Here is a 27,744-nt window from a genome sequence, read left to right on the forward strand (position 1 = left end):
TTCGAACTCAAACAAACTTGATTCGAATTTAACCCTATGTTCAATGAAATCTTGCTTTTTAGAATTGTTCAACAAAATCTTGCTATTGCATTAGTTCAACAAAATCTTGTTATATGTATAGGGAAGGTTGACAACCTATTTTTTTACCTTACAAAATAACACATTTTTAAATTATTGGTTGAAATTTATACAACATACATAACACACTTAGGGTTGTATTTGATTCGAAGTAAATTCAAACAAATTTTTGGTTCAAACTCAACTCATTTAATTTAAACTAGAATTCAAGCATGAACAAATTAAATCAAATCCAATCCTAAAGGCACTTTGAAAACACCATACTTAGAAGCGATCTTAACCATTAAGATACATTAATCTAAATTGAACCAAAATAATGGGGCTTTAACAATATTCATACAAAACTTGATCAGCGAACAAAGAATTTTTGTAGCTCCCACAATTTTGTATTTTGGTTTTGGTTAAGCTTTTGTTTATATCAATATTCATATATTTGTTTGAAGATTAGCATTTTAAGTTTAAGGAGAAAGGAAGAAGATAAGGTTAATTTTCATACATAATTATGTTCATAATTTTTTTAATATTAATAAATTACCTTTATATTTTATCTAATCCAATTCAAACTCAAATATTCGAATCAATTTAAACTTGACTTATGAAAACGAATCTAATTCTTAATTTAAACTTAACTAGTTCGTTTTGCACTTAAATTTGAACTCGGGCAACTTAAATTGAATACATCCCCAAGGAGCACAATGTAACAATCTATACATGTAGGTATGGCTTTTGATTACTGCTTTTCTTTCTCATGTCCAATCTTTCATATAGTAATAGTTTAACTATACTTTTTAAGACTTCCAATAATTAAGTACTGAATTGTTAGTAGCCAAAAACATTGGGTAACACTACCGTAAAGGGGTTAAGATTGCCCCAATCTCAACCCAACCCCCAGCAACATTGCATTTTCTGAAACCAAACAAACCTGTTACTTCGCTAAGAAAATCCTATTTACAACATCGACAGGCAAAGCATAAGCCGGATCAATTGCTTTCACTCCAGGATATTCAAGAAGTGAAAGTCCTGCATCGACGGTAAAGAACAAAAAGTTTAGAACTGGTAAATGACATTTATGAAAGGTAAATAATCATGCTGAAAGCTCATGCTGGGAAAATCTGATATACAATCATTGAAACAGTATATTCTGATTATGTGGAATGTTTCAAATCCAGACATTACAACTGTACCCACCCAGTTACCCTCCTAGGTCCTTTCCATCCTTTTGGATCATGGTCGAGATGGAGATGCTCAAGAAGGTTGCCAGGTGGGTAAGTCTAACTCTACCCTTGAAACTAACAATAATTTAAAGCTTAAGTGCAGCACAGGAACAGAGAATGTCCAATCCATCTCAGAAAATAAATAAATAAATAAAAGAAGCAAATAGTTAAAAATCAGAGGTTAGGTGACAGTAGTACAGAATAAAAATTACGGAAGAATCTTGTTAGATTTATAAGATGTATTTTCGGAAGAATCTTGTCAGAAGTGCTGAAGAGGCAATTGCTGGAGAGAAAATTCAACAAATGAAAGAAGTTGGGAAGTAAAAGGTAAGATGCTAAAGGAATGGATGGGCAACGAAATTCACAGACTAGTAAGGAATCAGAAAAGAGTTTTACCAGATTAAAAAAAAAAAAAAAACTAAAAGAGGATTTGATTGAACATTATGCCAGGGGAAAAATAACAAAGTCGTATGCTTTAGTCAAATAAACAGAATCAAAGCAATTAGATACCTGCCACTCCAAAATAGGTGTGGAAGACATCAACGGCATCATCAGGTCTATCAGAAATACCTCCATTTTCGGTGTCCTGCAAATTTAAAAATTTCAGAGTACATCAGAGAAAGTCTTGAAATTTTGGACACAATTTTGGGAACTGAAATCCAGAAGCATAAGGTGATATAATTGGTGGTGCAGAATGCTCTGGAGATTATTTTGAAGAATAACGCAGCAATCGATCAAGCTAAAACTAACCTGACAATCTAAGATGTACTTAACAAGCTTCTCCTTGTTGATCCAATGGGCTCTGTTGATCATGATAGAGCTAGAAAGTACCCACCATGAGTAGCAAACCTAACCAATTCAATAAGATGATGGTGAGCATATTCCCACACAAAAGTTGGTTTGGGAGTTTGGGAGAAAATACCCACATCGGGAAGTTTCTCAGGGCGCCCATTTAGACCACCAGATTTGACTTGTCGTTCACATAACCACCACCCAAGAAGGTCCTTGTCGACATGATGCAGAGCCCCAACAAGAGCAAGAGCACCCACACAACAAAAGACTGCACCCACATCAACAAATAAACATTGTACTATATTTGAGTCTAATTTAACATAGAGCCAATGATTAATCCACCCATTCACTGGCTTGAGAAAACATGAACAAACAAGAACCATGTTCATGTCTTAGACAATACTGACCACACATTTATGTTAACATAAAATCTACAAAATTATACTTGGATGTTCCATTTGAAGTATCCTTTGGTTAGAAGTTAATAGGCACACATATTTCTACCAAATTCATCTTGGATGAAGGCAAAAAAAAAGTAGCAGGGATGATTTTGATGGTATCTTATAACTACAACACATGAAATTCATGTATAAAAGAATATGGTGAAGACATTAAAAGCAGGGATGGATGCTAAATCTGAATTTTATTTCACCAAATATGCTGTTCACTTTCCCTAAGCAATTATATTTCCTGCTTCAAGCCATTTAAAGTAACTGATAGAATTACGACAAGTAATCAAAATAGGGGTCTTGCTTTGCAACCTACAAGGGTAAAAAGTTTGATAAGAAATATTAGGGTACTCATAACATAAATTTTGGTTAGTGGCCCTTGTCAATTGACTGATTTATGCTACTGTACAAGGAGAAATATTTAGCAGCTAAACTACAATTTAGATTTTCTTGTCCCAGACAGAAGTTACACCATCACATTCTTATTGTAATCCCTGTGTCCTTTTTTGTATCATTTTCGGTTTCTCCCTAGTAATTATAGCAGTAAAAACTCAACAACAGAAATTCACAAGTATGCAAACTTCCGGAAAAAAAAAACAGAATCAAGCAATTTTCAAAAATGGACACTGTGCAATACATCTATGTGAAAATGACACTTCCTTTAACTTCAAACATAAGTAGGAGGCAGAGAGTACACAAATTCAAAGTAATTAAGAGAAATTCAACAAATCATCATTGTTAGAATCAACATGTCAATAATATGGAATTCTATCCTATACAGAATATCAAAAGGCACAGTGGGTAAATATAGAATTCACACACGTGAAGAGCAATTCAGATATAAAATTTGTACAATAATGCAATGGTATATACACAACATACTTTGCCCAGCATGAGATTCCCCACCAGGAGTGCATCCAAATCCACCATCCAGATTTTTGCAACTCACTATGTAGTTCACAGCCTTATCCACATTGATTTTATCCAACCGCTTTAGTATTGAGAGACAGCATATGGCAATATAAGAGAACCTAAAAAGGAATTTGGTAGAAGAGATCATATCAGAAAAGCACCAATGCAGATTTAACAAAAAATCTGGCAAAATATACCGTGTATCCACTTCGCCCCACATGTCCCCTGAAAAGGATCCATCCTCGTTTTGCAGCCCAGCAATATCTGACTTGAAGGTTAAGTGAACACTATTTTCCTAGAGTTATAATGTTCCATAACTTCTTCCCATTGAGAAATTTGTTTTTTCTTTTTCTAAAATGAATTTTCTTTAGGACCTAAGACAGCCAATTTGTTGACCTGTTTACTTCTCTGTATTTGAGTAAACAAAAACATAACAATAATGATAATTGTAACAATCAAGACTCACAAATATTTATGTTAGTCAAATGATCTACTGCATATCTTGAAAAAAGAGTTGTAGATTGCATGATTAAATAACTTGGTAATTAAGAGTGGTAATCCTATGAACAAATTGCCATATGAATGAGGATACAATTTGACACCTTATCAACATCAAGAACATCTAGCTTATCAAAGAGAGCCAAAACTTGCACAGCACTAAGGGTATACAGTATATGTGGATCATGTCCGATATTACCAGCAAAGCCACCTGCATAGCAAAAGATCTCTATCATCCATTCATCACTACTATGATTATCACCTGGCGTTGTATGGAATGGATTCACAACTCTTAAACTATCAAATGATAAGCATCAATTATTTTATACTATTTCTATGTTAAAGGTCCAACCTAATAACAAGAGCATTTATGCAGAAATTTACAGAGTTCTCATGATTGCATAAAAGAAATAACAGAATAGCTAAAAATAAGCTTCTCTAACAACCAGACTCATGTTGACACTTCATCATCCATGAAATAACTTCTTCTTTATCTACAGCGTCAAGCTTTCCTAAAAGAGCCAGAGTTGTCAATCCCCAATATGCTCCATTCAATCTCAGATGCTCCATCACCACGGATTCAAAACTATCCTTTTTCTGAGCAAACAATATAAACATAACCAGAAGACTTTAGTAAACAACCTGAAATGCATATCTTATAATGACATAAAAATGTGTAAATTTATGAGAGGAGCCAAAGAAAAAAGACACCTTTTCAACTGATATTATGTATTTTACATGTTCATCAACGGCCAGCTCCCCCATCTGTGATTCAGTAAAATGAAGTGACAAAGTTAGCTAAACATATTAACCGCGGTTTACAGAACCGGACCAGACAGCTGTTCCGACCGGACGGACCGTGAACCGGTAGCTCAAACGGATTCTAAAGCTAAAAACACTCGTTTAATACATATTTTCGGACTGGACCGCGGTTGGACCTGCAGTTTGTTTCTAGTTCGCGGTCCAATACGGTTCAACCTGATCCAGTCCTCTATAATAAAAAATTATAAATTGAAAAATAAAACCAAAAACACCTCTTCTCCAGCCCTTTCTTCTGCACTGCCGACGTTCTTCTCACGCGTTTGCTTCTTCTTCAACTTCGGCTCTTCTTGCAGAAAGAGCTTTCAGATCTCAAAGTTTTGAAACTGGTGCAATAACCGGCGGGGACACTCAACTTGTGCCCTTCTTGTGAAAGGATTGGCGGCGTTGCTGATGGAGCATCTAATAAGCCTCTATATTCAATGGCTAAATCCCTTCGCCTATTCGACCTGCTTGGCCCCTTTAATTGTTGTTTGCTTTCATTATTTTGGTGATCCAACGGCTCTTAACCAATCAGTCAGATTTGAAGCCATTTGGCAAATATTTAGCGGGCCAAAGGGACTATTTTCCACCTAAACTTTGGTGTTCTCACAAAGTCACACATGTGAGATTTAAAAAGTCGAAAGTTTCACCCATTTATTAAAAATCTCAATTATAGTTAGGGATAAAATTATCATTTAATAAAAAATTTAAAAAATCTATATTTTTTTTTACCCCTTTAAGTTTGAAAACTACGTTTCCCCCACCTAAAGCTTAAAAAATCAAAATTTTCCTCTAGGATTTGCAAGCCATCATCAGAGAAGGCGACTTTGTTGTCTCTAGCAGCGTAAGCTTTCCCTCCCAACTTAAATATCCTTACTAATCACACCTCAATCATTGGCGAAATCTATTTCTTTCTACAAAAATGAAATTATCTTCGTCAAAATGTCTTTGTCTTGAATGAAAACAACGATTGGAAATCTCAGAGGAAGACAACGACAAGCCCTAGGAAGGAAATTTTGATTTTTTAAACTTCAGTTGGGCAAATTTGTGATATTTTCAAACTAAAGAGAATAAAAGTAATAAAACTTTAGTTTTTTGTTTAATGACCGTTCTATCCTTAACTTTAATTGATATTTTTAATGGATAAATGAGATTTTTTATTTTTCAAACCCTGTAGGTATAATTTTAAACACATATTAACTTAGAAATGAAATCAAAGTTAAAACTTAATACTTTGTTGATTTAATTATTAAAAAATTGTAATTTTATGTAATCTGAATATATATATATTTTATGCATGTCTATAATTTTTATTTTGTAAATTAATAAGTGAACTCCACATTTGGAATTTGTAAATTTGTAAACTAGTGTAAACATATTTTATTATTATATATTATAAAATATTCAGATTCTTATATAAAATAAAAAATGCGGTCCAATCAATCAGTTAAAATAGCTTGACCAATTTGATCAAAACCAGATATCAAAACAATTTATCATCCGATTCGATTTTTAAAACCCAAATATTAACAATTGCATAATAAAACACACTTAAGAATCATCCATAATTGAACTATAGAAAAGAAGTTTTATATGCTTGTTACTCCAGTTTGAGAACTCTAAAAGTGTCCATTCAACAAACAAAGTCTACCACGAATTTTATTTCTTCCTTAGTTCAGCTGCGTTGCATAAATTAATCAAAATTAAATGTCAAAATGAAAAATGGTATGATCCAAGCAGATTCGAAAAAAATTTATGACTGACGAAGACCTGAAATTGACGTTGAACAAATTCTAATGGATACAATTAAGGAATTCAACAGCGAAACGTCGAAAAAAAGTGGATTCCAATGGATGTGGACTCAACAATGGCAATGGAGATTTGTTGTTCATGGATCTAGATTTAAAAATTATCTTTTACAAATTATGTGTTTATATTTTTAAAATGGTATACCACTTCTAAAGTTTCAGAAACTGCAGTTTAGACATTAAGTTTAAATTAATTATAAATTATCCACAATATTTTAAAATTTGATAAAATAATCTACTTCCGTCAAACTTTTGGTACAAATTTTGTTATTAAACTTATCATATTAGATTTTAATATTTGGTCTTATAGCTACTTTACGGAATTAAGAATATTACAAAACTTTTCATTTCTTTTTTCAATTTATTTCCAATCTCACGTAATTTTATACATCTACTCTTTAGCCTCTAGCCACCAATCTGGAGTTTGTATTTAGGGATATAGGGATAGTATGGTCTTTTCTCATGCTTAACATGATTATCATACACCAAATTAATCATGCTCAATAGAAGGCGCACAATTAAAAATAACAACGTAAAACTCAGAACGTATACCGAATCAAAAGGTTTTATCATACTGAAGGAAGCTTGTAATTGATGAAGCAGCCATACAAATCACAAAGAAGAAACTATAGATCAAGAAAGGAAGAGCGGCGTACCTCACAAATAGGGACAAGGAGACTGCGTTTAGAGTGAAAAGATGAAACCCCAGATTTCGTTTCGAGTGAGAGAAAGTAATTTCGCTCCTTTTATTTAGGCCAAAAAAGACTTATTCTCACCCAAGATATAGTAAAATTTGAAAAAAACCCTAATTAACTTTTAAAAATCTAAATATTCACCCGTCCATTAATTTTTATAGTCAAAATAAAATATAAAATCATTATTTAAAAATTTTTATTTAAATAAAAAAATTGATCCTTTTAAACCCTTTGGTTTTAAAAGCTATATTTACACCCTCAAACTTTGAAATGTTTATTTACACCTCAAATTTTGATGACCAATCACCCCTCAAACTATGAAATATTCCATTTATATCCTAAAAAACTGTACCCTAAAGTCAACTTTTAAATTTGTTTCCAAAACCTAAGGGGTGATAAAGTTATTAACCAATTTTAAACATGTGGGGAACATGTAATAATGACACTTAATAGTTAATCATTTACCGACCCCAGCGTTTCTGATCTATACATATTGTACATATTAACCAACAAACTGTACCCAGAGCCAAAATCCAGTACGGTTTATTACTTATATAACAGTAACCCAACCAAATTCCTGAACGCCCTGTAATTTATTCTCAGGTGATTTCTTACCACAGTATTTGGGATTTCATTCATATTAACCCTGAAAATCAAATTTAAAAAAATGCACCAGCCGGGAATCGAACCCGGGTCTGTACCGTGGCAGGGTACTATTCTACCACTAGACCACTGGTGCTTTTGGTTGGACATTCTAAAGAAAAATTTATTCTAACATAGTTTACTTTGAAAGTTTATTTTTTGACCCTTTCGGTCACCGGGAGCCGCCCATATTTAAACTTAATCCTTTAGTTTAAAAATTATAATACTTCACAAATTTTACAGACTTTTTGAGATCCAAAGTTTTATCTTTGTTAAAGATAAATTACTCTAATTTATAATCAGCCATGCTCATAAAAAAAACCTTTTGTAAAGGCTAGAGCAAATTCCGGCTCTCAAATAAAACCCAACTCAAAATTAGTTTAAATTTGAAAAAACTAAGTTTAAGATTGAGAATAAGATAATTTTGCATTAGCATTAGAATTTGAAAGTTATGAAAACAAATATAATTTTTAATTCAATTTTAATTTATTCGATCTAAACTCCAATTTAGGTTCGAGCCCAATTTTGTAAACGTGACAATTTTATTCCATTGTGAATGGTTACGTGATTACTCTATATCCTGATTGTTGCTAAATGGGAAAACTTCCAAGCTAACTTCGATTTTCTTGTACTGTTCAACATGTAAGTTATAAAAACGAAAAACGAGACAGCTGAAAACATGAACATGTTTCAGTTTTCACTTCTAATAACAGCAGATGAACATGTCTATTTCCTATGTATCTTGAAATTCAGATGAAAAACATATGTGGTTCCAATGGATAATATTCCAATCAGGAAACATAAGAAAGTTGAATTGGCATCAGAAAGTACGGAGTGATAGTGCTATTTAACCTGAACAGGGAAAGAGAATAACTTAAAAAAGATCTCGAGATTGCGACCATGGGCATAATTTTGTTGTTTCGAGTAGCTGAACATCTGGTATGTTAAGTACATAACTAGAGAATTACAACCAAAATCATACAAAAATCAAGTGTAAAATTGATAAATATAAGCAGTGAATCCAGTGATCGAGGCAGGAATTTTTGACAGGGGAACAGCAAGTGCCCCCCTTGCCCCTGCAGTGGCTCCGATAAAAGATGAGTGACCAAACAACATGAGTGAAACTGCTTAGTAACTTTTAAACTTCCTGAGCATCAGAAACTAAAGCCTTCTATATGAAAGAAAGATCCCATAGTTTCTAGTCTCTAAATTGTTTTAGACAGATAAAGAGTGACTTCATAACTAAGTTGGAAACAGAGAAGCAATGAGTGTTGTTAGAGAACCAAACAGAAGAGAAACTGTGACCTGTTTTTACTTCAAAGTATCAGGGGCCCTTAGCCGAGGATGCTCGGGTGTGTTCTCCAAAAGCTTTGCTCAATTATATTACAGTGTGAAACAGTTACTTCACCCTGTAGCTTTCCTCCATTCCCAAACGTCACAGTCTTCTCTGTCTGCACACAATATGAATCTATCAGCCTGAAAAGTTATATATATAGAGGGCAAACTACTCTAGGAATCACTGCCTGACTCATTAGAAATAATATTCGTCATCACTTCCCAAGAAGAGGGGATAACAAATTTAACATGATCTTTCAAACTATGTACATCAAATGGGAGAAAAGTCGATCATGAAGGACAAACTGGAAAGTGCATAAAGAAATTAAATAGCTTTCATTAACTTTGGATATAACGTAGATCTAACTTTCAAACAAACAATATAGGTATAACAATTGCAGCAAGCACCTATCAGATAATGACTGCTGTTAAGATGAAAGAAAAGAGCTCGGAATAGGAAAGCAAAGAGCCTGACTGAAAATGGACCAAGTGGCTTATCGGTTAAGGCCAGGACTGAAATCGAAGGCTATGATTGAAGTAAACAGGCAAAACATCTAAGCCATATGTATTCCTTATTCACTCAATCATGTATAAGCCAAGTTCACAAAAACCTTATCCTGTTTCAGACTGTATATTACATAAATATTTTAGTATGGGTTTCAATAAGGAGCACAAGTAACCTCAATTCGAAATACAGATGAGCCCTGGCGGAATATCATTGGTAATTTGTTGTAGTTGATACTGAATTTCTGCAAAAGCAGTTCATTCTTCTCCCGTGCTTGAGTACCCTGCACGGAAGGAAAATAATAATAATAATTGAGACACTTCATGCAAACACCTCTCACTTTGCCATTAATTTCAATAGGCTCCTACATGCATAGCATCTATATTACAGCCAACCACATGCATAAAAGAAAGTGCTTCTCTATTCTCAACCTCATTATACAGGCAACAGGAAGTAAAAAACAAAAAGAGACAAAGTGAAACTCCAGTGAAAAGCATACATATCATGTTAAATGGATATAGAATTAGAATATTGAAGCCAAAACAAAATCAACATGTATAAGAACCCCACAAGGGTAAATATGATAAATTTAGTAATACGATATTTAATGAAGAGCAATTCCTGCAATCATAGCATGAAAAGAAACTACCACCTTTAAGCAACCTTGGGCCTCACTTTTGCTTTTACCAGACTTGACAAGCATCCAGAAACAGGTGTTATACTGATTATTGATGTGGCCTGCAAATAAATTAGTTTTGTGAATCACGTAAATTACCAGAAAGTTCATAACAGTATTTTAAAAATCAAGCTCGAACACATTATTTGAAAAAAAAAACAGATTTATTGATTAATAAAATAAAACCTTCAAAATTTAAAGCATCCTCCAGAAAATAAATATAGTAAGAACACTCACAATCAACTTGTCTCCATGCCAGATAATCTTGAATAATATCAGATGATGGATAGCAGACAGCCCGTCCATCAAAAGAGGGAGGATACTTCAAATCTTTCTGTGGGAAGAATTCCTTCCATTTCAATACATACATAGAAGTGAAGAAGGAGACAATCACAGACACTATTTCACTGCAAAGATCATACCGATGATAAGTTTAATGTTAAAAATCATATGCTCATCAAGCGATAAATATGCATGAAATGATGACTTCCATCATGTTTGACATAATTGTTTTAATGCATCAGAGTATGCAGCACAAGTGACTTCCACAGCCAAAAAGAGATGGTAGGTGACATATAAATATATCTTTATAAAAATCTATAATTGAAACCTAAATACTTGGATATATGTTTCTAGACAAAACAAGACACATATGGCATGTGAAAGAGCTGTTTTTATAAAACAAATTACTCCGCCATTTGTGTATTACTATATTGCTGGGAGCATGGTCTAAAATTACCATAGTTTTTCCACTACCAATACAAGTGAAAAACATCATTAAGAGTTGAGTTTCATCATACAGAAATTTTCCATTAAGGAGATATCTCCGAAAACAACTTTTTAAAAAAATAGCCATAAATCAAATGTTGGAATTGCAGGAAACTTTTACAGGAAAGGCAGGGCAAACCTTGCTCGCCTTTGAAAGAACAGAGATTCCTTCTTCAAAATGAAGCTGGAAGGGATAACAACAATGAAGGAATTAAATATTGGTAGAAGCATTAAGCAGAGCCAACGTAAGATATAATAAATCATATCAGATACCTGTACTCATCACTAACACCATAAGCAAAGGTTATATCTTGAAACTCTTCTAAAACAGCCACTGCACATGAATTCATAAGGTTCAGAGCTTTCTCATCATTGGGCTTCTCAAATTCATGAACTTCAGAGAATCTATCAAAAATCATAAAAGGTCTTGACTACTGTTTGCAGCATTTTAGGAAGGTAATAAACAACAAAATCCCATGTATAACAAGTTTGAGACCAAATCGGTTCATGCAATAGTGACCCATTAGCAGAGAGAGAAATAGTTAACAGATATTATGCACTTAAATTTTACATTTTTTACCATGTGAACTCTATATAATTTTGAGAGTAAATCTACACAAAATAAGTTTACTTCATAAATTGTACCCTCATGCCATAGTCAATTATTTGGTAGAACAGCAGCAGGCACTTCTAACTGAATTAGTTGTCTATATTTTTCAAAATATACACTACGAAATAAAGTATCATCTTTTTTTTTTTTTGTAGGTGAAACTCAATATATCAAGAAGGAGATATTGCTTTGTCAACAAAAGCTTTACCTGTGAAAATGGCAGCCATCAATTCTAATTACAATCCATGCACACGGCATCAACTTGTTTTCAAATAGAAAGGACCTAACATAATCTGGTTTAATTTTGCCAACATTCTCTTCAAAACATCCCAGCTCCTTAGGAAGACATGGACACTCACTCCAAAAGTTTCTACCAGCTATATTCTCTGAGTGAACTATCCTCGGCTTTCTCCGCAGTCTTTTGACAGGAGTGCCATCCTCATGGTATTTAACAATATCTTCCACCTGATAAAGAAAAAAGGGAATAAAAATTCATACTCATGGCAGAGTAATATTTGTCCAATAGTACTTATCTTGCTTTCTTTTCCACCCAACTAATTCACTTAGGAAAGTCAATCTAAAATTGCCTCATTTTCCCAAGTTGATACTCAGTGAATTGCAAATTCATTTGTGTCCCTCTCATGTTTGAATTAAAAATCAGCAAAACTTATGGCTGATAAATTATGAGCACAAAGATTCCAATAGAGTGGAGTCTCCAAGATACAAAATCACTGAGTTTTTATGGTAAACAGCAACATAATTCTACATAAATAGATGGATGGATAGATTACCTCTGTCTTGAAAACACAAGATCCTTGACGAAATAATTCAGGAAGATTTTTGTAGTTGATACCAAACTGCTGAAAAAGAAGTTCATTTTTATCTTGCTTTTGAGTTCCCTGCATGGTTGAAAGATGTAGAATAAGCAAAAATCAAAACAAGGTTTGATACACACAAGCTCACAGAAATGTATACACAAGACTCTGAAAACGATATTTCGATCAAAATAAATAATATACAAATACAAAGACACACACAAACACAAGCAGAATCTATAATTAGCACCTTCAGAAATTCTTCTGCCTCCCTTTCAGTCTTTCCACTTTTAATCAGCATCCAAAAACAAGTGCTATATTGGTTGTTCGTATGACCTGCCAACCCAAACATGAGTTTAGTACCTTCAGATTCAATTAATTTAAAAAAGAAAAGCAATGGCATAAATAAATGGTTTACTTACAATCATTTTGTCTCCATGCAAGGTATGTTTGAAGAACCTCAATTGATGCGCAACTTACGACATGAGAATGAAATGAAGGGGCATATCTCAACTTCTCCTGAGGGAAGAACTCTTTCCATTTTGTGACATACATAGAAGTGAAGAATGATACAGTGAGGGACAGAATTTTGCTGCATGTTCAATTTCAAGAACCATATAAATCATATACAATTCCACCAAGGGAGAAAATCTAAATGGCTCATATGGAAGCCAGCATGTAAACATTTTTATGCATTAGGATAGGAAACCGATAAAATCTATTTCAAAATTCTGCCATCATACTCAGTCATCCATTCCAAGCAGCATGGTAGAGTTACTGGGTACTCTGAATCTTAGGCTTCCCATTACCCAAAAAAAAAAAAACAGAAAGACAGAAAGAAAATTATCAATGTCGGCATGCTTCCAATACTTCAAATGCATTCCTATTTTCACTTTTTGCCTATCCAGAAAACTTTTTAAATGACAGCATATTAATTTATGCATATGTATGATAGAATTGACTATCTAATGTTTTTTGGGTAAGCAAAAGTGTAAAAGAACACAAAATAGGGTACAAACACTCTTACAAAGGCCATTTAAGATCACAAAATAGGAGGAAAATTACCTTTACAAAGACCATACAGACTTGCAAAATTGGGATAAAAACACTCTTACAAAGGCACACATACACAAGACAAGCACAAAACAAATGAAGTAGTCCAAATATCACCTAAGGTAAAGATTAACATTTTACAAGCAAGAATAGATGAAAACACAAAAAAGAGAGGCTCAAACTTTGATATAAAGTCTATAAACAAGAAACACATCAAAAGAGTTTTTGGTAGTATGCGCATATATAACTGAAAGAAGAGGTTAGACCTCCACATGCTTTATTCTGGTTTATTGCCCTTTTGGTTTTTTTGGCAGATTATATAGAGATACTTCAAATTGGTTTTCCCTATTCTTAAACGTTACAATACTATACTATCCAGTAGTTGAACTTAAGGAGGGCTAAACTCGTTCAATAAATGTTTCAAGCATATTTTTTCAAGGAGAAAAAAATGATATTCATTATTAGACAAATATGGAATAGTTCCTCTTTTTTATTGTTAATTTCTATTTTATATTTTATGAGGAGCAAATTACCTTGCAGGAAAACCATATTTCATGTCTTGGATTTCTTCCTTCAAATCAAAATAACTTTGAATCCTCATATAGAACTTCTGTCAAATTTTAAGCATCTCAGTTCATACATTTGTTTCTCTAACTTCATGCATTTGTATTGTGTGCCCTTAAATTGACTTTTAAGTTCCGGTTTTTTTTTTTTTGGGGGGGGGTGGTGGGGTGGTGGTGTGTGGTGGTGTGTGGTGTTGCTATATATAAGCAATTGTTTTTATTATAAATCTCTAAGTTTACCTTCATATTTACAACCCAATCCATTATAACTTTCTCATTACACCTCTGCAGCCGTTTCCCGTTACCACTTAACTTCTTACAACTTCATCAATTACATTAAAACAAGTGAGATGCAATTACTAAAACAATAAAACAAAGTTGAACTGAAACCTGGCTCGCCTCTGGTAAAAATTTGTTGTCTTCTTGAAAACAAAGCTGCAAATTACACCAGAGTAACACACACAGAATCAAACAAGATGGAAATCATCCAAAACTTAACATCACCACATACAAAAATCAACAAATAAATAAGTTGAACCACCAACCTATGCTCATCACTATACCCATATGAAAAAACTATATCCGGATACTCCTCCAACATTGCAATCGCACATGAGTTCATCAAATTCAAAGCTCTCTCATCATTTGGTTTCTCAAACTCATGAACTTGAGAAAACCTGCCATAACATTAACAATGAAAACAACCCATGTAAAGAAACCTCATAACAATTAACGTACAATCGAAAGCTCAGTCACTTTCAAGTTTCGTTAGTTCACTTCGAAAAACAAAAAAACCTTTTGAATACTACCTCTGAAAATCCCGGCCGTCGATTCTAACAACGATCAAGTTGGGCATGAAAACCTCATCTTCCACTTCAAAAGTCTTCACATACTCATATCTGCTGTTCGCCATTTTTGCTTTTCCTTCTTTGTCCTCTCACAGAACTTCCATCAAACTTGGTGTTCACAAATAAAATTACATAGAAAATCCTTTTACGCGCATATAACCCTAAGTTGATACACGTGCCTCCGCTGCCGCAGCAAAAATACTTTCGCTCGCTCGCGTTTGCAGCTCTAGCTTGAAAATTGTGTGTGAAGATGAAGAGAATAGGCTTTGATTGAAGACGTGTCAGAGAAGAATTGAATTATCTCTATACAAAAGGAGTGACTACCAGAGAATGATCAGATTCTCCATTGAAGAACTCTTTTGAGGCTTTAGGTGTACTGTTAATCTTCAAATTGTCTGGGGTTTCGGGAAGCGGACAAAACAGAAGAAACGCTGTCGTTTTAGCTGAAGTTTAAAATAATTATTAATTTGTGTAATAAAAGGGATGAATGATTTAAAATCATTAAATATTATTTTATGCCAAAAGACTTATTCCCACTCAAGGCTCAGTGTTTTTTTCAAATTTTTATCAATTAAATTTTAAAAATTTAAAAATATATTTTTTTAATGATATTAAAAAATATTATTTTATTTTATTTTTCTCCCTTAGTTTTAAAAATTTATAATTTTTTCTTTTAAATTTTAAAAAATTATATTTCTCTTATAAAGTTTATATTTTTTTACTAGATTCTTTAGCAACCGAATTCCAATTGCAAGTCAATGACGCATGAAGGATAAACTAATCACACTGTCCAATGACAAATTGTCAAATTGAAGTTAATTGAAGCTCCTATTGTTGTTTTCCATTGAATTAGTTTAGTTTTACGATTTTACAAACCAAATTAAATCATAATTTTTAAACAATTTAGTTTAATTTTACAATTTATATCGAATTATGCACACCTAAGATTGTAAAAAGGAAAAGAAATAAAAATAAATATGCTAGAAATAAAGATAATGAAAAAGAAAAATAGTTATTATATTTTAAAATCATATGTAGAAAATTACTTGAATTTTACAGTTGAAGTTTGCAGAAAAATATAAGTACTTATAAGAACTCGAATAAAAGAATCAATAAAGACATCATTTGTAATTCACAATTACATCTAATTACACTTTCTTGTTCAATCAAATAATTTAAACCTTCCCAATCCAAGCAACTTTAGTGGCTTGCATCTCGCTTTTTATTCTCAGAATTATTTAACCTTTCAAGAGGCCACCGCCATATCATTAACATTGCGTGGAATGGCAGGTGGTGCACGAACGACACCGCCAGCAATGTTCATTGATCCAGTCAATGTTGCTGATGTGCAGCTGCCGCCGCTGCTTCCCGGGATGTTCGTGCAAGGAGAACCGCCAATCGGTGGCACAGGACCCGCTTGAAGGGACTGAATAAGAGCAAGACCTGGAAAGTATTTATTCAGCAATGGTTTCTCGTTCAAAGGCCTCATGGCACCACCGAGTTGTACTGCACTTGAAGTAAACAAAATGGTGAAAGCAAAGAAAAATGTCAAGAAAGAAGCTTTGGAGCCCATTTGTCAGATGAAGCTAGTTAAGCCCTCTTTGCAAGTTGTAATGAAACTGAGATCAGATTGAAAGTGAATTAATGGCGTTTTGGTGGAGATGATCTTGATACCTGTATGTGAACTTATATATAGGGCAACGGCGAGCACTGACTGATTTCTAAAATGGAGTTTGTTTCTTGGTTATTGACCTGGACTGGCCATTGTTTGAATAAGTTTGATTCTTGAACAAGATGGTCCAAAATCCTGATAAACTAATACAATTCCTTGGCGGAAGAACAATTTTTTGTTAGGCCAAAAGAATTAGTCCCACCCAATGTTTGGTCTATTTAATTGCACCGACCAAGTTTTGAAAACTCAAATATCTACCCATAATGCAACTTCTGTTAAAATTTGCTAGTAATTACAAGGGTGAAAAAGTCATTTAACTAAAATTATTTTAAAAATAAAAATTTTATCTAATTTTCTTTCAGTTTGAAAAGTTAACAATTCTCCACCCAAAATTTAAAAAATTACATTTTCTCTTATATAATTTTTTTCTTCTTCTCTAGAAACAACTCTGTTCCAACGGATAGCTAGCTTTCCCACCTATTTTCTTCTCCCGCTTGAGAGATCTTATTAATGATTGATCTATATAGACAAAGACGAATCATTTTCATCCTATGAAAAGACTAAAACAATTCATCTTCAACGGTCTAGATGAAGACTAGCATTTCTATCTGGGAAGGCCAACAAAGGGTCGAAATAGAGTTGTAACCAGAGAAGGAGAAAAAAATCTTAGGGGAGAAAATATAACTTTTCAAACTTTGGGGGGAGAAAATATTATTTTTTAAATTAACAAAAAATACAATAAAATTTTAGTTAAATAACATTTTTATAATTGTAATTAACAATAAATTTTAATAGAAGTTGGATGATGGGGTGAGTATTTGAGTTTTTGAAATTTCATAAGTGGAATCGGATGCACCAAACCTTGGGTGGGAATAGGGCTTTTGGGCTTTTGTAAAGGTAGAGGAAAGTGCTTAGAAAATGCATAAAACAAAGTCATACCAGATCATTTGAGATACAGAACGTAAAATGTCAGCAATTACAAATGGATATATAGAAGTCTGAAATGATGGCTGACCATGGAAACCAAAATGATAAAAGGAAGCAAAGACTAGGAAAAACTCGATCAGTTTATTTTGCTGAACAAAACATGTTAAAACGTGTTGAAGGGCATGAAAAAATGTGGGAAATACGGTGGAAATTTCTGCCCAAGAGTTGAAAATCAATGTTTGAATCTTCATGAAGCACTGTTTCAGAGACAACGGGTTCATATTATTAGACCACAAGAAATGCTGAAAATTTCATAGTAATATTATATGTCTATATTTTGAATATATAAATAAAAAAATATTTATTTATATTATTATATGAGTAAATATTATTTTATTTTTAATTTAAAATTATTCAATTATATAATGATACATATTAAAAATATATTCATTTATATACTTAAAATGTTTACACATAATTTTGTTAATGTTTTTATGTCACTATAACTATCTCATGGATCTTATATACATAAGTTGGAGAACATGCTAGTTAGGGTTGGACTTGAGTCGAGCAGAGCTCGAGCTTTCTTGGGTGGGATTCGAATTGAACCAAGCTCGAGTTCAGTTCGATTGCATGAAACTGAGCTCGAGTTCGGCTCGTTTCAAATGAGTTCAAGCTTTAAACTAATTTGTTATTGAAATGATATCGTTTTAATATATCTTGATCAAAATAACATCGTTTTGTATTAAAATTTTTAGCTTACGAGTTTGACGAGATAAATACTCTAAAATTTGAGCTTGAAAAAGTTAAACTTTTAAGTTTGAACTCGAGCTTGAACTCAAATTTGTTTGAGCTTAACTCGTTTAGAATTTATGTAAGTTTCAATTTGAATAAATTTGATTCGAATTTAATCCTAATACTAGCTCAACCTTTCACCGAAAACAATAGATTTAGATATGTACTAGACTACATAATTTGAATTGTAATAGATAAGATGGTAACTATTCGTCCCTGCCCTGAAAAAATGGAAGAAGAAGGATGAGATAATAGAATTATTAAACATACTAGATTACACAATATAAGCAAGGAGGCTCTAAAAAGCTCCAGTTATTCTTTTAGGCATCTCTTTAAAATCAAATCATTCTAAGAATAATCCTTTTTGTAAACACTTTTCACACTTTGTTGAAATAATTTTTTAGAGCCGTCAATAACATAATTATAGATATAGTTTCTTGAATAATATTAAAAATTTTTCAGTGTCCAATTTACACACAATCTCAATCATATTCAATATAATAGATATTGGATAACATAATAATTATAGAAGTCAAATTATCTGTCGTATTATGTATAGTATTGTATAATATATTTTAAAAAAATAATAATAATAAAAAATTATCATTTTAGAAAATATCTCAAACAAACACCCTTGAAATTAAAAAAAATTCATATACACCTTTACCACATTATCATTTTATCTAAAAAGATGTATCGATTCATATTAATAATATGTATCATATCATAGGGTATATATCTTATTATATAATACGTTTATTATATTATATTAATTTAATATACCTTATGATACGTATCATTTTTCACTTTTATCATATCCTATCATATAATACATATTGTATATTTTAAGATATTGATAACTATTTTGAAGAATAATGTTATATATACAAACATATCTTCCTAATTCTCTATACGAATTCATTTGAAAATATGTAAGTGTGTGATTTTAAAGTGAGAAAAAGAGTAAAGTGGGAAATTAAACTTTATTGTTGTAAATTTGATACAAAAATATATGATTGAAATATAGGCTGAATGACTATTTCTCACCCAAATTTGGATAAAACGGTAATATCCCATATTTTAAATTTGAAAATTTTGTTTAAACATTTCTTATCCATAGAGCTAGATTCGAATTGAGTCAAACTTAAGCTCAGTTCAGTTTATATATAACTGAGCTCAAGCTCGTAAAAGCCAAATTTGAATTCAGTTTAAATTCACCTTGACTCATTTTTCGTTATTAAAACAATATCGTTTTAATACATATCGATCACAATAATATCGTTTTGTATCAAAATTTTTAATTGAAAATTTTGACAAGTAACTCAAGCTCGAGCTCGAACTCGATCGAATTTATATAGAGTTGACTTATTTCAAGCTCATTCAAACTGAGCTCAAACTCGAACTTAAACAGACTCGAGTCTAACTCTACTTATTCAATTCTATTAATAGATGTTGTTAACTTTACCTATAGTACCAATGAAAAGTCCAAAATATAATTAAATAATTAATCTTTTACCTCTTAAATGTTTTTACCTCCCAACTTCAATTAGATGTACAAAATATGATAATTAAATTATATATCATATCATTTATTAAAAATTTAATTTTTTATATTATATATTGAGTATTATATTATATTATACAACTTCTAAAAAATAAAATAATAAAAAAATCTAATTAATATGTCATCATTTCAAAATTATTACAAACATTCTTAAAAATTTTAAATTTTTTATATACACATATATTATATCATCATTTTCTCTAAAAAGTTTATCAATATGTATCGATAATATATAACGTATTATAAAATATGTACTATATTGTATAATATATTTATTATATTATATTAATTTGATATATGATATATATTATATATATATCATATATTAATTATATTATTAGATACATATTATATATAAGAAGATATTGGTAACTATAATAAAAAAAAACCCTTAATTGATGACCACAATTTCAATTTTGTGGCGTCGACATTGCTGGCCTCCAGCATAATCCAAGAATTTGAGGCTGTTAACGGCAGTGCCATTCCAACTGATATTATAATGCATGTCTACCAAATATCAAAATCCATTAGTGTTAAAAGCATTGTTTTTAAAATCGAATCGGATGAGTCAATTTAATCAGTTGAATAAAAAACTAACTCTAAGTTAAATCCGTTTAATATTAAAAAATAGTTTATCCATCAACTTGGTCAAACTTGATTAAATCAAATAAATTGGTAATAAAAAAAATAATATCTCATATTTATTAAAATATTTTCTATAGATAATAACTTACAGAATTATTTTTTTTCTATATCATGAGATTAAAATTTTTTTAATTTTAATTGTTTCATTAAAATTAAATGAATAATTATTACTTTTAAAAATTATATATTCTAATATTTATAGATATAACTATTTTAATTAATTTTATTTTTTATAAAATTTTAAATAAAATCTATTTATTATATTTAATAATAAGTTGAATCATTTGATTTTTAATCCAATTGTAAAACAATGAGGTAACTAATTTGGCCGAGCAGAAGTGTTTTTGCCAAGGGAGATTTTTGGTAATGGATTGATGGGGAATGCTTAGGCGCCAAATGTCTCACAGTCGTTTGATTATTTTTCAGGATTTGGTAGGCCCTCTTCTCATTTGTTGTTGCCACCTGGCTTTTGCGGGGGTGTTAGATTAGAAGTTCATGAGTTGGCACAAAGGAGTAGATGCCTTTTTGTTGCTATATTTTTGTAGACACTATTGCGGGGTATGTTAGTTATTTTATAATATGGGTTAATATTAATTATAATTTTAGTTTAATAAAATTAAATAATTTATAACAATTTATAAATAGATTTAACTAATCAATAAAAATAAATTTAATATATTTAAAAATTATGATTAGGTAGACAGTTTAATATAGATCTTTAGGTTATTGAATTTTTGATGAGAGAGTTTAAATATTTTTTTTTTATAAATTGATTAGCTTTTTACTCTAAAACTTAATTATTATAATTTTTTCTATTGAATGTCAAAGATTCTAAAGTAGATGACCTCTCATAACATATTTTCGATTTTTAAGTGATTTTTAAAGGTTTTTCGACTTCAAATTTTATGATGTTCCAAGTAACTTTATAACCCAAAAGAATTTAATTTAGTACTTTATAACTTGTGCACATATCTTATGGTTTATGATTGATTTGTTTAATTTAAGTTTATACAAAATAAATCAGTCGGTACATTGATATAAAATCTTAATCATTTTGTTTCTACTGATTTTTTAATTTGTCAGTATGATTCAATAGTTTTATATTAAAAAGCAAAGGTTTTATTTTATGAATTTGTGTTTTTGTAGTTGATGTTGTAAAGAGGTTTTGAATATCGATAATACAATTTTATGTTATGTATTTCTCATGTCATATCTGAACTTATGGCTCTATTGATGACATTAGTGATATAACAATTTGTAATTGTGTTTGGATAATCGATATCGTATCTTATGATTGAGAGGTGTTTAGACAAAACTACATTTATTTAAAAACAAGGAATGATATTAAGTTGTCTTACGAGCTTTTTCGTTAGAAAATTACCGATAAAAAATATAATAATTAAAAGAATAGTTGCTATTATAATTGGGAAGAAAGTGGATAGGAAGAGGGTGTTATTATCAAATTATAAGAATATTTTACTTTTTTTTTTTTACTTATTTACATTTACCACTTTTTTGGTCATTTTACCATTAAAGTAAACTATAAAATTTGATGAGAGTGTGAAAATGAACTTTTGAATTTAAAGGTGGTAAAATGTTACTTCGACTTTTAAGAGTGTTAGCCAAAGACACTGCATATGTTTGGATATAAGGAATTTCAAATCAAATATTAGTTCATAATTTTATAATTGGTCTTGGCTTTTTCTTTATTAAGATTAATTAAGAAAATAATTAATAACATATTTATTATTAACATTAATTAATTATTATCAGAATTAGAATTTTCCCTTAAACATATGGCCATTAATTTGTTAATAATTAATTGTTTTTATTTTATTTCAAAGGAATTTAAAAAAAAAGAATCAGAAAACAGTGATCAAGTCAGAGGGCAACGGAAGCCCCTATAGCTCAGTGGAGGTCTGTAGTTCCATCCTGCATGGGGGCAATTTTGGATAAACTTTCGGAACCAATGGTTTTTAAGATCAAGCCTCGACTTGGTCCAGACTTATTGCGGCATATCCCTGTGAGGGATGGTAGGGTTAGATTCAAATCGAATTTATTCGAGTTTGAATTTGATTCGAATGAGTCTGAAACAAGTCGTTGTATACGAGTTCGGTCGAATTCAAGTTTAAGCTATTCGTCAAAATTTTCAAATAAAAATTTTGATATAAAACGACATCATTTGACTAATATGTATTAAAACGACATCATTTTAATAACAAAAAACTAATCGAACTGAATTTGAGTAGAGTTTGAGCTTGACTTTCTCGAACTTGAGCTTAACTATATGTAAACCAAATAGAGCTCGAACTCAATTATGCTCGAATCCAGCCTTAAGGGGTGGATTCGGATTTGTATATAAATTAGGCCAAGAGACTTTTTCACACCCAAAGTTTAGTACAAACCTCTTCCGTGAACTTATTTGAACTGAATTGAAATTTAAATAATCTTGACTTGAATCCAACTTAATTAAAGATAGATTTGAATTGAATTAATTTGAATATGATTGTCAATTCGGTTTAAGCCTAAAAATTTTGTATTGTTAAGCTGGATTTTGTATTGTTAAACTGAACGTATGAGGTCTCCAAATTTTCAAGCTCGCAAACTTAGAAAAATTTAATTTAAATAAACCAAAATAATATTATTTCAATTATATGTATTAAAATGATGTTATTTTGATCAATTTTAGCTTGATCGAGTATTAAAGCAAACTCAATTAAGACTCAATTTGATATTATAGCCAGACTTGAACTCAATTTTGTTTATATTAAATCAAATTTAAACTAATTTAAGGAAACTATCTTTTAGATAGAGTGAAACTATAATTGTCCCAAATTAAACTCTTCTAAGTTATGTTACTTGATTTAAAAAAAATCCACCCTCCATATCATCTTCCCAAATGAAGATAATTTTGTTTTTGAATTTTAGAGATTGATTAGAGGAGAAAAAGTTTTAGGAGAGAGAGATTATTAGAGATGACATTAAAAGGAGTGGTAAAGAATGAAAAGTAAAATTTATACTGAAAATGTTACATTTTAAAATTTGACAAAAAAGAAAAGATTAATTTTTGAAGTTTAAAGAAAAAAAGAGGTAAAATTTAATTTTTTTAATATTATTAATTAAATTAACTTTTTAAAATTAATATCTTTAATAATTAATAAATAAATTTTTAAATTTTTAAAAAATAATAGATAAAAATTTGAGAGGAGAGTAACCTTGGGTGGGAATAAATCCCTACCTCAAGAGTTCACATGGTTAAGGTGAGCTTCTTCACTTGACAACGTCACGTGACTTTAGCAAAAATTGCTTCCAGAAGAAGCGCTTCCCGAAAAAGCACTTTCCCCACTTATCTAAATTCTTGTATTAAAAATCCCATAATTTAGCAAAGGGCTTTGCTTATGTTTACTTCTGACATGTCTGTGGAAGCACCCGCTCTTGCCAAAGTCAAACCCGGTTTTCTCCCATCAAACAGCCCGTTCAATATCTCGGCGGCCGTTTCACCACCGGTCATCCATTTCCACAGAACCGCAAGCTTTCCTCTACCGTTTTTTTCCCACCGAAATACTATTCTCCGTTCGGGAGGTGAAATTCCGGCGGTTTTGGATAAGAATGAGTGTGCTGTGACTGAGCAAACTGACACGCCGGTGAGAATAGTGGCCGTCGTCGGTGAGGGCTCCGTCAGCCCCCTGAAATACGCCACCTGGCAAGAGGTCATGCTCCACACTGTAAGTATTACCCTGCTTGTTCTTAAAGAATTGATAATGCCGCATCAAAGTAGCTTCTTTTTCACTCAAATAATGGATAGTTTTATTTGTCAATTTTTTAAATACTATTATATTAAATAGGTGAAGAAAATAAGGTAAAAGAGAATTTTTTTTTTTTAATTTTCGAATTGTAAGATATAATGGCTGTTGGTTCATGTACTTCAAATACTATTAGAAGAGGAAGGGAGAAACGAACAAAAGAGCAAGCTTAAAATATATTTGAGGTTTGAGAAATAGATTAACAGTGGGTAAGAATACAGTATAGAAGCGGACTTGACTAATTTTGCAAGGTCAGTGGGGGCTTATGCACCCCTCTGAACACTTAATGGCTCCGTCCCTGCATCCTGAGAGTCCGTGCCATAATGTGATTAGTGATTTAATTGTTTATTTGTCTTTAATGCAAAATCAGTCCAACCATACATAGTAATATCGAAAAAGAAAATATAGTATACCCTGTTGTTTAGACAATTATTGATTACAAATAAAAAAATTGTCTGCTCCATATAAAATCCTTTTAAAAAAAGTGGAAGAGGATCCGATCTGCCGGATTTGAACCAGTGACCTGAGGATGGCTAAAGGGTTGAGCCCACTATAGTCCTCTACTCTACTAACTGAGCTAAGGTTGGAACACACAAATGTGGCTGCTGGGATTCTTGCCTGGTCTCCACGGCCACAACTTGGAATTCTTACCACTAAACTACAGCCACTTTGTTGCAATTATATTGTTGCACATATATTGGATATGTTGTCTACCTAAATTAGAGTTAAAACAAGGCTAATTAAGAAATCATTAGAATAACTATTGAAGCTGAAAAGGTTAGGCAAGCATCTGAGATATTAGATTTCAATTTACCAAAAAAAAGGTATTCAGTTTCCTTGCATGTGGAGTATGGATTTCCAGCACATAATGCTGTGGATATGTGTGTCTGATTGATAATCGTGTTTGTTTATGCAAAGTTTAACTAACCATTGCTGAATCTTTTCTCTCTGAGAAGGCAAGGAGACTGAAATGGGTTGATGAAGGATATGAAATGGCTGTGTTCATAGACAATCTCAGGCATTCTTCTGATCAAACAGTAGTCAATCTGCAAGAGGAATTGAAGCATGCAGACATTTTGTTGATTGTTGCTGTTACTGATCAAGAGTCTGTGAAGTGGATTCGGAGAAACAGCCAAAATGTCCCGAATATAATTAGCTTTGACTCCTCTTTGGATTTAACAAATAAACTGGGGGGAACATATGTCCATGCTGAAACAAAAGGGACAATATTTGACAAAATTGTTGGGGTTGCACAGCCAAAAAGAGTGAATGAATCAGTGAAACTTATCCAAACTGTATCCGAGGCGTGGGATCGACACAATTCTGATGATATAAAGTTCTGTTTATTGGTTATAATCAACGCTTATATAAAGCCAGTGCCAACACTTCGGAACTTGAGATCAAAGGGTTTTTCGACTCTTAACTGCATGGTAAAGAATTGTGGACCTCAGATACTAAACTGTCTTTTGGATCCTAATTGTAGGAAGGCTCTTCAGTGTTTGAATCAGTGCAGTCCAGTGGATCAGGTGTGTAATTATAGGTGTATTGCTTCATATGAAAGTCCAAACCTGGAAGCATTCTCTCTTTGTGTATTACAGAAGAACAATTGCCTGGAATTGGATGCAATGATCCCTGAAAAACCTTATGTGCCTCCAATGGCCAAGTTTCGAGGAAAAGACTTGTCCCATGAAACTGCTGAAGATCTTTTTGTTGGCTGGTTGGGGAGTTTGGATTGGAGTTGGCGTGTCGTGGCTGGGCAAAACCCGGCCTATGACCAATTCCCTTGCCAGTACCAGCTATTTTATAGGGGAAAGGCTAAAGGGTCATTCTGGTATGAGCCTGTTTTTCAGGTAAGAACTCTAGAGGGGCAAATGGTTTGGAGGAGACGGAAGTATCGGGTTAAGAGAGACAAGATTCCAGGGACATTTTACTTCACTGTCTTGGACAATGGGGTTGTTTCCAAAGAGTTTTGGACAATTGTTGATGTATCTGATGATTTCAGTTGGGGATTGTTTCATTATCATGGTGCTGCGAGAGTTGCTGGGCAGTCTTATACTGGAGCGGTGCTTGTTGGTCCGAATGGGGCTTACCCAGGTGAGACACAGAGAAGTAGATTGGTTACTGCTTTGGACAGGTGTGGAATTAAAGAATGGGAACTATTTACAGTTGACAATTCCTCATGCCGGGATCCTCCATTAGGAGTTCCAGAGGGTTCAAGTTTGCATTCGACAATTGATGTCAAAGACCAGAATTGGTCCTGTGTTTAGCAATATATGGCAATAAGGCAATAAGTTACACTCTGTCTTAATGGTCCCCTGGATCCGGCATGAACAGGAAGATCAGCAGATTGAGGATTATGCATTCATTTTCCATTTAAAGGTCAGCCAAATTTGAAAGCCTCTTTGATGGCAATTTACACTCAATAGGTATTTTCTCTTTGATAGTAAGCTTTTATAGTCAGATATTGTGCCATAAGTGATTGAGTGAATTAAATGTAATGCATAATTCTCTATGGTTCATATAAATAAACTTGATTAATCCAACTGCTGAAAAATATTTTTTCTTGCTTAGAATGAATAAGATGACATATAGTGCCTATGATTAAATGATTTCTGGATGTTTTACATTAATATTTTCTTCTTTAAATTTTTTGAATGAGCACAATAAGAACATAGAATATCCCTTCTATTAAGGCCAAATGACTTATCCTACTCAAGGTTTAGGGTATTGCTAAAGTGATATTTGCTAACTTTCAAAAACCCAAATACCCATCTTTCATCTAATTTTTGTTAAAATTTTCAGTTAGTTCTAAAGGTAAAAACATTATTTAACTAGTAATATTAAAAAAAAAAAAATATTTTATTTTCTTATTTTAGTTTTGAAAACTAATAATATCCCCGCCTAAGTTTTGAAAAATTATATTTTTCCCCCTAAGGTTTCATTCTGCTCTTCCCTTCTCTGGTTGACCTTCTATACCTTTTACTCTGTCGATGCTCCTCTTGCCTTTTGGACGAAGACAAATCGAAGATGACAGCCACAAACATGATGCTCTCTCTCTTGCTTCTTCATGCTGAGATCCATCTCTGCCTTGTACCTTTTGTTACGCTTCACCATCTTCATGGCTATTGAGATCTTTGATTTGTGCATTGGTTGATCTTCGTGGTTGTCGAGAAGGCAGAGGCAGATCCATGCATCTTTGATCGAGAGGTCATTATCTTTGTAGCTAGTAGAGAAGGCATGGGGGTTAGCTGAAGAAGGAAAGTAGAGAATGAAACC

General features: G+C 32.1%; 3 protein-coding genes and 1 non-coding gene across 7 annotated transcripts; 1 reads left to right on the forward strand and 3 right to left on the reverse strand.

The window, feature by feature from the left end:
• Positions 1 to 776: 776 nt before the first annotated feature.
• On the reverse strand, positions 777 to 7,301 carry LOC123199459 (geranylgeranyl transferase type-2 subunit beta 1-like). 2 transcript variants are annotated; one of them, XM_044614472.1, is made up of 10 exons: positions 7,209 to 7,301; positions 4,655 to 4,708; positions 4,390 to 4,540; positions 4,038 to 4,154; positions 3,643 to 3,709; positions 3,416 to 3,564; positions 2,219 to 2,352; positions 2,043 to 2,141; positions 1,803 to 1,878; positions 777 to 1,098 (listed from the first exon to the last, which is right to left on the reverse strand). In XM_044614472.1, exons 2-10 carry the CDS (start codon positions 4,706 to 4,708, stop codon positions 1,004 to 1,006), a joined length of 942 nt encoding a protein of 313 aa, XP_044470407.1. In that variant the 5' UTR covers positions 7,209 to 7,301; the 3' UTR covers positions 777 to 1,003. The 2 variants fall into 2 exon arrangements, with proteins under 2 accessions (XP_044470407.1, XP_044470406.1); XM_044614471.1 differs by lacking the exon at positions 7,209 to 7,301 and adding an exon at positions 4,978 to 5,323.
• Positions 7,302 to 7,915: 614 nt separating this feature from the next.
• TRNAG-GCC lies at positions 7,916 to 7,986 on the reverse strand. Its single transcript has one exon. It is a non-coding gene; the product is annotated as a tRNA-Gly (tRNA).
• A 773-nt stretch (positions 7,987 to 8,759) lies between these two features.
• Positions 8,760 to 15,435, reverse strand: LOC123199777 (tRNA(His) guanylyltransferase 1-like). Of its 3 annotated transcripts, XM_044614828.1 has the most exons (13): positions 15,024 to 15,435; positions 14,760 to 14,891; positions 14,605 to 14,649; positions 13,021 to 13,190; positions 12,849 to 12,934; positions 12,575 to 12,682; positions 11,992 to 12,248; positions 11,447 to 11,578; positions 11,313 to 11,357; positions 10,643 to 10,812; positions 10,382 to 10,467; positions 9,905 to 10,012; positions 8,760 to 9,340 (listed from the first exon to the last, which is right to left on the reverse strand). In XM_044614828.1, exons 1-13 carry the CDS (start codon positions 15,125 to 15,127, stop codon positions 9,224 to 9,226), a joined length of 1,560 nt encoding a protein of 519 aa, XP_044470763.1. In that variant the 5' UTR covers positions 15,128 to 15,435; the 3' UTR covers positions 8,760 to 9,223. The 3 variants fall into 3 exon arrangements, with proteins under 3 accessions (XP_044470763.1, XP_044470764.1, XP_044470765.1); XM_044614829.1 differs by lacking the exons at positions 14,605 to 14,649; positions 14,760 to 14,891; positions 15,024 to 15,435 and adding an exon at positions 14,185 to 14,371; XM_044614830.1 differs by lacking the exons at positions 14,605 to 14,649; positions 14,760 to 14,891; positions 15,024 to 15,435 and adding an exon at positions 13,342 to 14,168.
• Positions 15,436 to 24,015: 8,580 nt separating this feature from the next.
• On the forward strand, positions 24,016 to 27,074 carry LOC123198609. Its single transcript, XM_044613324.1, has 2 exons — positions 24,016 to 24,390; positions 25,425 to 27,074. Exons 1-2 carry the CDS (start codon positions 24,064 to 24,066, stop codon positions 26,733 to 26,735), a joined length of 1,638 nt encoding a protein of 545 aa, XP_044469259.1. The 5' UTR covers positions 24,016 to 24,063; the 3' UTR covers positions 26,736 to 27,074.
• Positions 27,075 to 27,744: the final 670 nt, after the last annotated feature.

Source organism: Mangifera indica, chromosome 16 (genome assembly GCF_011075055.1).
Source record: "Mangifera indica cultivar Alphonso chromosome 16, CATAS_Mindica_2.1, whole genome shotgun sequence".
Taxonomy (NCBI): Eukaryota; Viridiplantae; Streptophyta; class Magnoliopsida; order Sapindales; family Anacardiaceae; genus Mangifera; species Mangifera indica.